The sequence below is a fragment of the Electrophorus electricus genome, chromosome 2 (assembly GCF_041902795.1).
Source record: "Electrophorus electricus isolate QZ-2024a chromosome 2, ASM4190279v1, whole genome shotgun sequence".
Taxonomy (NCBI): Eukaryota; Metazoa; Chordata; class Actinopteri; order Gymnotiformes; family Gymnotidae; genus Electrophorus; species Electrophorus electricus.
Genome location: NC_137498.1, coordinates 38,056,084 through 38,067,228, shown reverse-complemented (window position 1 = coordinate 38,067,228; position 11,145 = coordinate 38,056,084). Strand labels below are relative to the sequence as shown.

Below are 11,145 nucleotides of genomic sequence, written 5' to 3'. Positions count from 1 at the left end.
AGGATGGACTTTTCCCTGTGCCTGATGAGGTTGTCTGGTTAGCACATATTTTAAATACAGTCTGTCACAATCAGTCCCTCCCGGGTTCCATGGTTTCGTTTTCTCCTCCCCTCGTTTGATTTTCTAAACCTGTCCCTCATTTCTAGTATTAAGTTCATGTATTTAAACCCTGTCTGGAGCCCACTGTTTGGCAGTTCATTTGAATTTGTGAATGTGTTTCGTTGTGGTTGTTTCTGGACTCTGTGTTCCAAAGCCTTAATTTTTGTTAGCCTGTCTTGTTTAGCCCCGAGTGTTTTCCTAGCCTTAGTTATATCCACGTACTTTCCTTGTCGGCTCTTTGACCCTGGACTGCCTTAACGACTCTGATTTTGGGTTTGCCCCTATTAAATATCGCTCTTCTCCGCACGTGTCCGCCTCCTTACCGGTCAACGTTACACGGTCAGGTATAGAAGAAAAATCCGTGAGTCTACAGCACTTCATTTCTAATTGTAGCCCCTTTCTATTCCCAAATCTTCACAAAGCACATATTATTGAATAAGGCAGAGGCAGAACTGACTTGCATTCAATTCTTATGTAACTGTCAGCTTTCATGATCTCCCTGAATCTTAATGTTTCTGTGCAGGACATTCCACACCTTCTGTTTTCCCAGCTACAAGACCGAAGAGAATATTACTGTGCAGCTACCAGCCTGTTTAGCCCAGTTCATTTTTCAGCTTTACTTTTGGGCATTCTCTGCTCTTTTTCCTTATTTGACCCACAATCACAGAGGACCAACCAACCATTTGTATTTGTGTGAGGGATGACAACAAATACTTTGTCACCTACAGGAGCTCCAGGGTGAGCTGTATCCCTGGGTGCGAGTGCCATAGAGAGGCAGGCGCCTGGATGCCTATCAGAGTAGTGCACTCCCATTCTGCCAGTGTACACTGTGGGTGAGGGAGCAGACTCCTGCTCACAGTCTCATTAGGATTCTGGGGGTCTAACTTTGGGAGCTGTCTTATCACAGGGTATACTTTTTCCTGTGTCTGACAAGGCTGTCTGTGGCTCTGGACGCTTAAAAATACTTGGGTCTGATACCACTCTCCTCTTTTAAGCCAGCAGTGCATAGGGTGGAGGATGTAAGCCAGATCAGCCTCATGAGGGCATCATCAGCACAGCCCAGTGTTACAGGTCTTTCACCCACGACTCGTTCCTTTGACAGAGGCTTGAATCCCTATCCTGTCTCACAGCAAGCAACTTGAGGAGACTTGAGCCCACCAGTTCTGCTTTTCAGCTAGAGAAGAGTAATCCACAGTTTTGCAGGAAGAGCTCACTGACAGTTGGCCACAATGGCCTGGTCTACATCAGGTAAAGGGAGGTTTGTGAAAGGCAGTATGGATTTGAGGCTTTGACTTTACTGTGTGTATGAGAGAGAAAATGATTTGATTACTATAAAATAAAGATAATTTGGTGATTATGAAGAACTAAGACACACATAAAGTTTCATCAGAATTCAAGATTAACCAGTTAACTTACTGGTGATGCTGCACATGCTTTCTGCCACAGACAAATGGGATCAAATAAAGCATGTTAGTCATGTAAAGATCTGCTCCATATTATTCTCCACTATAAGAAAGAGTTAGATAATTAGAGGCCTCAGTAAATAGCTTGGATTGTTGTATCAGCACTTCCAGGGGAATTTCGTGCAGGATAGTTCCTTCCTGTGTTGGGAGGAGTTGTTATTGTCAGAGAATTTCTCATTATCACCTCTGTGATATCTCCTGATTAGACCATTCTCTGGAATGCTCCTCTTACCTGACAGATGATAACACACAATGCCACAACATAAAACAATAGTCAGTTTAATGAGACCTTTTCAACTATTTCAGAAACAGATCTAATTGAATCTTCATTTGATGACATGTTGCCATGTTTAAACAAGGAAAAGGTTAAGTGAGCTCTCTGGAAACTCACTATACATAAGGCACATGACATATTTAATGTTCTTACTGACAAAGTAAATATTTTTTAATATTTTAAGATAATTGCATATCACATTCTAGGAATTCACTGTTCAGATATTAAATCAAGTAAGATGACAACTGCTGAAACAAAAACAGCATGAAATGTGTCTTGCAGAATTATTCAACTTCCCTTACAAACAGATTAGTCTGGATTACAAACATATACATTGTTCAAACAGTATGTTTATTGCAAACCTATATGCTGTTAAAGCAATTCTTCAAAATTTGTTGCTTGTTGGCAGATATGATATAGCTTAAATAATAAGAACTAAAAATGCTGCTTGCATAAATAGTAAACCCTTTCAGACCAGTACTCGGAAGAACCACTTTTTTTTTTGCTGTAGTAATTGTAGTAGTTTTAAGTCTGTTAGGTTAAGTTACTATCAGCTTTGAATAATGTTTGGAAGTCATTTTGTACATTCTTCTTGCAGATTTGCTTGAAGTTGTTCAGGTTGGTTGGATAGTGCAAAAGATGCTCGATTGCACTGAGATCTGGCCTTTAGAATGCAGAACATTCACCTTTTTAATGTTCAATGCCTACTGTGTTGCTTTAGCCTTGTTCTTGGGAACATTGTCCTGTCAAAAGGTGAAGTTTCTCCCAAACTTTTTTTTTTTTTTTTTTAGCAGACCAAAGCAGTTCGTCTCGCTGTATCTCCCTGTATTTTGAGCTTTTAATGAGATGCTCAGTCTGGTGAGGAAAAGCATCCTCAGCAGACTCCGCTGCCTTCATGACTGCTCATGACACTGACACACACTTCACTGTTGGGATGATTATATTTGTTGAGGAAAGGGCAGTTCTAGGTTTGCATTGCACATGGTGTTTTGAATTTTGGTCAAATAGCTCAGTTTTTTTCCTTCTCCAAACACATAATCTTAACCCACATTTTATCTGGGTCACTCTGATGTTTCCAGCAAACTCCAAATGTGCTTCGATGTGTTTTTCTTTAGTAATGGCTCCTTTCTATCCATACGACCATAGAGACAAGTTGTGTGTAGAGCTCGTCTGTCACTGAACTCTATCACCTTTAAAGTAATTGTTGGCCTCTCTGTGGCTTCCTTCATATGTCTTCTTGTTCTACCTGTGATTTGAGGGACAGCCTTGTCTATGCAGCATATGGGTAGTATGATACAACTTCCATTTTTCACCCAGTTGATCAGGTGGCTATCCAAACACTTGGATTTCCTGTTGTGTAGTCTTGTCCTATCTTGTGCATGTCTATATCTAATTTCCACAGGTCTCTTTGGTCATCATTTTCCATAAGACTGACTTTCTGACAAACAATCCTTAAATTAAAGGTGCCTTCTATCTAAAAAAGATGAACTTTTAGTCACCTTTTATGGATAGATTAAAAATAATTTTGACACAACACAGTGTCATTGGTAATCCAGATGAATCCTATGACTTTAAATGGTATTGAGTACTTTTGCAAGACACTATTGTATTTGTAGGGGCTTGATGCAGAACATGTAAAATAAACCATCATTAATCACAAGGCATTCACAGGTTCGGGCATTTATTTTACCCCTTATGTAGATTATAAAAAGCATTTGTAATTGTACATTGAAATATGCCATCTGAAGCACTGCCTACTGGGACAACTTTAAACCCCAACAATGATGACAAGGAATGAACCAGCAACTGGAAATAAAGCAGTCCTTCCTGGCTCCATGATCAAGGAGATGTTCAGTTCCGTAAGAATGCTTATTAGAAAAAAATTGATGGCGTAGTGGGTGGTGTACAGGTTGTTTAGTTGAGATTATCAAATGAGAAAAATCCCCTGTAGTTATCAGAATGCATGCTGCATCACCTACAGTACATACTAGATGGTGATAGAGATCCAAGCATGTCTAATACATTTGTAAAGCAGCCAACTTGATGCATGCATAAAAGCTCTTAGATGAATAATGCAAATGAGCTAAATGTATTAGATTAATGCAAATGCACAATATATGGCAACAGATTAGTAATTTTTGTCCCATTTACATGTTGATTTGCAGCCATAGCAAATAACTTCATATTTCTGTTACTGTATACAAATGACTGATGTTTTAAAGCACCTGTCCCCATTTTCTTCATCTGACCCCTGAGAAGGAATGAGAGATCTCCAGAAAGTCTAGGGAAACCGAAGAAAAATAAAGCAAGCATGCTAGATTAAGGATTCTTTATGTCAAAATATTAAGAATTGCTTTCACAGTAATTCTTCCTGATTTGTCATTATAGGAAAAGGAAAGCTTATTTTGTAGGCTTGATTCAGAGATGTCACAATGGACATGGCAAATTGAGTCTGTTACAGCAAGGCATTTGAATGTTAACCCAAAGAGCCTTTTGGCAACTTATGTGTAAATATCACCCCCTAGTGTATATCAAAGTAACATTGTGAGACTTCATACTGACTCAAATGAGACAGATTATAGTATCATTCAGAATGAACCTCCCCCACCACACAACTAATTCCAATTGTGTTAAAGCTGGAAAATCAAAATTTACAGCAGAGCTCTAGATGCAAATACAGGTAGCAACACTTTTCTAAGCTTTAACTGCTGTATATATATCCATCATATATTGGTTCACACAGGGGCAATATTATTTTTCTTTAGCTCCTGAACTGACAAAGAATTACAATGCTCACTTTCCAAATTGAAATCTAAAGAAAATCTGCTGAAGGATAAACAAGAAAAAAATTAAAATCAGTTTACAGTAAACAGGGAACAGGATTTTCCACTGGTTAATGCACTCTGGTTCATTATAAAAAAACAACAAACCCCCCCCCCCCCTCTCTTTTACTACAGTGCACAAATCAAGAGTGAAATAATGAGTTCCTTATATTATGCATTTATTATCTTGAAACATCATTAGCAAAAAAAAAAAAAAGAACCCATAAAAGTTGTGCCAACAGATCATGTACACTGCAATCCAGAATAATCATCAGCAACCACTTTAGTGAGCTTCCTAAAGGGAACAATATACATGCAACACACTGCTGTTTGTGTTATAGAGCTTTTGAATAGAGAGAGCATACAAGATACAATGGGGTAGGCAGGCAGCCATGTTCACAGCCTCCCAAACATTATTGGCCTTTACAAGAGAAGAACACTCCAGACAGTGGCAGTTGAAAGAAGTAATATATTCCACAAACTGAAGGCAGGGGCCAGGCAGACATTTACCAGATGTCAGGCTAAACTCCCCAACTTCAGTACAATAAATAATAGCTGGGTCTGGTCAGGCTGTATGGTCAGACCCTGGATAATACTAATGCAACCTCATTGGTAAATAAAGTGTAAACTGTTTATCCATTTCAGATATATGCATTATCCACAACTTTCATCATGAAACCTACATAAACAGGCAAAGCATATTTATGACCCATCCATTAAAAGTTTCTTTTTCAAATATTTTTGGTGCTAGAAATAACAAGCACCATAGCATTTAACAACTAAAATGTTAATCATTAACTTACAATAGTATGCACTTATCAAATACAAATAGTGAAACAAGCAAAAGTTTCAAAGAACAGAAGAATAACTTTAGCTGTATTTTCAGTGCTCTCCTCATTCTCTTTTGAGGGCCTCTCATATTGTATATAAAAGGTCTTATACCAGGCAGCAAAGGTTCTTGCATTTTTATAGTTATAAGATTTATTACTTTTTTGCACTAGGTTATACTTTGCCATCTTTTGTTTTCAAAATTAAATGTATATATTGAGCCAAAACAAATTATGTAGTATATAATGACAACTCTGTAGAATCAATAACATTTTATAACAAAATTTGAACGAATTCATGACGTCAGAATCAAAAATCATTTGGAACATTTAAAACATGTATATTGTTATATCCCTATCTAATACATCAAAATACTGTCAAAAACCCTGAAGCCCCGTTTGGCTTCAGTAAAGTTATGACTCCCTCATCATCAACACTATAAAGATATATTTAGATAGGTCTGTTTTGGATCCCCAGCCCTGGTCATCTAGCGCCCCTACGCCGGACCACGATAGTTCCGGCCACAATGTCATACACAGTCCTGTTGTGCTGGAAGAAGAGCAGTGTGATGAAGACTGGGAAGAGGAATGCGATGGATAAGTTCTTATTCAAAGCGCGTACTGTGGAACTGTGGGTGAAAAACAGCCATAGGACGAAACAGGTTATTGCAAAATCAGTGCAAGCATTAATGCAGAAATGTAATCTCTTGTTAGCGGATTTGTACACATTAAAAAGGGATAGACTGTACATCATTTGTTAAATCACTGGCATAATCTTGGCCTTTTCAATACTGATATTGTAGTAGGCCACAATATGCAAATACATCCACTAACAAATTACTTTTTTGGTGATCTATGACCATTCTGACAAGTCACAATCTTGAAAGTGTTTCAACAGCGTTCTGATTAAACAAAACTTAAATAATCAGAAATATACTTGGCCAATCACAGAAACAGTTCATTGCTCTGTTTTTAATACACTGTAAAACATATCACATTTGTTGTAGATAGTGATTTGTTGTAGATAGTGATGATACTTTGACCACATGATGGAACCCTTATAGCTGTGACGATTTTACTCACGCGGATAAGGTGACATTAGACGCTGGTACCACCAGGACACGGTTGGGTCGTACCAAGACTATAGAGTCACAGGTGACAACTCGCAGACCAAGCAGAAATTTCCCAGGAGTGGCTCCGCCTGCTCCCCAAATACAGATGATCTTCAGGGGAGAAAAGTGAAGATAGAAAGTTAACATCTGTTTAAGGACCCTGAAAATTAAACATACATCACACTGTATCATTATAGGCACAAATACAATAAGTGTCTTAAAAAATAAAACATTATATAAGCATATAATTGAGTGTGAATTACCATACAAAACTCAAGAGACCTAATCAAAACACAAATGGCTTCATAGATACAGTTCACATAAGTGAAACATAGCAAGGGAACACTATAAATGAGACAACTATTAAAGATTTGTTAGAAATGCAGAGGAAATTTCTGAAAAGTTGTAAGCACAATATAAAACAAAAGACTGATTTGCCTTTTATTTATATAACTACTTGACAAACGTCTGTGATATCTGGTCATATTAAATATGTTCAGTGTATGTGCAATTCAGTTTAAATTATTCTATAGACACACTCATGGTGTATGCTAAAATAGCAGCTTTACACAGAGCATGAAGATCAAGTTACAGCTTTGAAGTACTTGAATGAGAGAGAAGCATGCCCTCAGGCCCCTCACTCACCTCATAGAAACAAACCAGAACTCTGTACACCAGAGCCACTGCCATCATTTTCTGCAGGTCCTCCAGAGAGGTGTTCTCATCTATCTCTTCAACTACAAACTGCATTACAATTTTGGAAATGTCCCTGATGACAGACATGATCATAGTGGTTAGCTAAACGTGTGTTAACTACTCATGAAAACACAGTTCTTAATAATGTTCAATAATGATGGAATAAGCATCATTCCACTGGCATAACACCAGCAGTTTTTGCTTTTATGAGAAGTGACAGGAAAGTATTGTAAATTGTGACTTACTTCATTCCACTTAGGTGCATGATCCACAAAACTATGGTAGCTTTAACACAGAAGAGGATGAAGAAGTCTACCATTTCAGCTAGAAATCTGTGTAAAGGGGAGGGAATATTGTATTCTCTACCTAAAACAGAAAAAACAATATGGGTGGGCAAACCAAAACAAAAACGACCCTTGCCTTGGACATTACTCGTATAGTCAGATTAAATACCACGTCCCCGAAATCCAGGTGGCTGGAGGCTTCAAGGTTAGCCACTCCTACCTCAAATATTCATACCTAGGCTATATCCAGAAAACGTGCTATAGATAACCACATTAACTGGTTATCTATTTTGAGTTCCCCTTCATTTTATTGGGTAGTTAGCTAGCTATAGTCTAGTTTTAACAGTTAACATTTAGTCATCTAGCTAACCAAGTTGGCTAACTAGCTAGACAACTTAGCTAGCTAGCTACTAACTACTTGGCAATATTCAACATTGTGAAAAGCTAGATAGCTAGGTTAGCTACTTTAGCTAGCCAGACAGACACCTGACTTAGTTGCTAGATAGCTAGCTAGCTAACTGACCGGCTATCTGGCTAGCTAGCAACTAAGTTGTTACCTGCTTGCGGGGCAGCATTTCCATTTGGCTGTGCTGTGCTTGTAGCCGCTGGGGTTGTGGACAAGGGGCTCCCAGACTGAGAACCAGACGTGTTATTAGTTTGAGTTGGATTGGTAAGATGATTATACCAGCGGGCGATGTCTGAGGAGGTCGGGACAAATGGATAGTGAGCCGTGTTGGACGCCTGGCTCCCTTGTGGCGGCGGATAACAAGGAGGGAATGGAAGCGCCGACATAAACATCCAGCTCTGCCAGTTAGCATAGCCACAGTAATAGTGCCACATCCACTCTTGTAACTTCCTGCAGTAGTCTGTTCTTGAAATATGATTATCTCCGTTGAGTCTGTCGCCATCCGTTTTTCTTTCCTCTTCAGTTTTCATTGTAGCCATTCTTAGTCAGTTTAAATGTTACTGATTACCGTTACCTCAAACGAGAAGCTAATCGCACTACCAGCATCGGCCATGCTAATCCTCGCTCCGACTTGGACGCTACCATGTTTTTTTTTTTGTTGAATAAATAGATAACTATCGTAAGTAGACTGTCCGCACATGGGACTATTGTCGTATTCTTAAAGTTCAAGTTTGACAAAATTAAAATAAAATGTATAACAAACTGTGGGCGAAGAAATAAAGACAATGTTTTACAAACACTCAAATTGAATGGCACACCTGTAAGAGTTATCAATGGTGTAGACCACAGACATTTTCACAAACGTACATTTTCCCTTCTTTCCAAATAGATTACCGAAAGTGGACGTTACAGGAAATTTAAGTGATAAAATATCGAAATGTGCTGAAATCAAACAGTTAATTGTTCAAGAAATACGAATGAAAATTAACGAAGGAACTCGATGAGACCAATGTAAACCACAGGGTTACTTTAAAAAAATCAAACAAACAAGTTAAACTTATCAATCAATTCAATAAAACAAACAAACAAACAAGTGAAACGTAGTTATAATGCTTAATTCTTTTAGGGGATAACCGCAAGGGGGCAGTAGTGTCTTTCCTAGGTTACCTTATGGGTATTTGGGTATTTCATATTCTGGTACATACGTTTGAATACGAGCTTTATCTAAACTCAACGAAAGGAAGCCATAGAATAAAAAATGATATGTGGTATGCAAAAATTAGCTATTAATCATTTCGTGTTGTAGACCAGAGATTCAGTTTAGCTGGTGGGAATTCCAGCCCAATTGTTTATAGCCTGGGAGGCCTACACCTAAGATCTAGTCCTATTAATAGACGTAGCCTCAGTATCACTTGTGCATGTTATTTCCCTGGTAACTGTCCTGAGCACATTTTTAAATGCGAGAGCGCGATTCACCCAGCACTCACCGATTTCCTTTATTCGCATGCAGAATGTATATAAATAACTATACACTTCCCTTTTACATTTGACTGTAGGCATAATGACTCAGTTAATAGGGCGAGAAGTAACCATGGGTGACTTGCATGTAAATAATCGAGGTAAAAGGAAAAAGTGGTCCAACAAACACTGAATGGAACCGTCCAACGGCCGAGGATTATGGATGAATAATATTTATTTATTTATTTTTAATTTATTTGTGTGTGTGTGTGTGTCTCTGTGTGTGTGTGTGTGTGTGTGTGTGTGTGTGTGTGTGTGTGTGTGTGTGTGTGTGTGTGTTTGCTGTTGAGATTCTGTCAATCATAGTGACTGAGCTTAAAGTTGATAATGGTCAGAGCACTGTGGTTAAATCTTTTCATCTTCAAAACTACAACTGAGGATAAGAATCCAGATGAGAGACAAATGTTTGTGAAATACTTTTTTATTTTCTTCTGTGAACTTTGTAACTAGTGAGATTGTGTCAGCAGAGGTCTGTGGGCTGTCTGGTCATAGGGGTGTGGGGAAGAACACACCAGGTCTCACATACTTTCTCTAGGCCTCATCTGTTGTGTCACATGTGTGCAAATCATTCAGCAATTTGGGTATTACTGTTGGCCACAAATTGATACAAATTAAATGCTACTTCTTCATTATTGACCCTTACAGACTCTTTCAGAGGAATCCCATGGAAATTAATCCAACTTGAATAAGCAATCCATAAAGCTGCATAATGTGGCTAATTTCAAATACTTTAAACTCAGAAAAAAAACTTTCATATTCGTAATTTTAAAACATATCAACACAACTACATTCATTCTTTTTTTCCTGCAACCTTGTTCAGTATCTACTCATTTATACTAGTAGTTAGAAAACATAAAGGATTGTGTTTATTCTATACCTACTAGACCATTGCTATGTTTAAAGGTTTTTGATATACTATTTATAAAGAAAACTGAAAAACAAAACTTTGGTTACCCAACTGAGTACATTTTCAATTTGAGAAAAGTAATTTCGAAATGTATACCTCCCATGTACCTTTGACACAAATCCACAATTAACTGAACTCTGGTTCTCAAGAATCAGAGGCAAGCACTATTCTTAGTTAGCATCCCATGGTCAGAGCTCATATATACCTCCCACAACCTCCTTTTTTGATCTTGCGAAAGCTGCATGCTGCCCTACATGTGGGCCTGTCTGTATGGAAGTCACATGAGCCACTCCTTCCCCCTTCTTTTCTGGATCAAAAGCCACAGAAATAAGCCAAAGAGCACCCTGAAGCTTCTGAGCCACTGACAATGATGTTTGTTTTTTTTACTCACAGCTGTGCTGTAGTGAAACTTGAGTAGCCTTCATTTCAAAGAGCTTGTCAGTGTGCTGTGTCAGACATGCTGCTGTAAGTCATTCTCTTGAGCAATGGGCCATGTTGCATTTCTGACTTAACTTATTTATTTTCTTTGCAGTGGATGCCCCAGACCAAAGTAGTTTTGTTTGTGATGTTAAATTAGAGTTGCAGTTTAAATGGAGAATGGTCAGTCTTAATCATAAGCAAGGAAATGAAAGTTAGTAAATGACTGATGGCTTCCTATTTCCTCTAAACTATCACAAGCCAATGTTATCTTTCCCACACAGTGTGTGGAAGTGCGTGTTGTGTAGCAGAGTAATCGA

At 38.2% G+C, this 11,145-nt stretch overlaps 1 protein-coding gene across 2 annotated transcripts; it reads right to left on the bottom strand.

Annotated features, from left to right (window-relative positions):
* Nucleotides 1–4,820: 4,820 nt before the first annotated feature.
* Nucleotides 4,821–8,743, bottom strand: fam8a1a (family with sequence similarity 8 member A1a). Of its 2 annotated transcripts, none has more exons than XM_027006416.3 (5): nt 8,263–8,743; nt 7,539–7,659; nt 7,243–7,366; nt 6,569–6,708; nt 4,821–6,114 (listed from the first exon to the last, which is right to left on the bottom strand). In XM_027006416.3, exons 1-5 carry the CDS (start codon nt 8,483–8,485, stop codon nt 5,970–5,972), a joined length of 753 nt encoding a protein of 250 aa, XP_026862217.2. In that variant the 5' UTR covers nt 8,486–8,743; the 3' UTR covers nt 4,821–5,969. The 2 variants fall into 2 exon arrangements, with proteins under 2 accessions (XP_026862217.2, XP_026862216.2); XM_027006415.3 differs by having other exon boundaries at nt 8,135–8,739.
* Between the last annotated feature and the right edge of the window lie 2,402 nt (nt 8,744–11,145).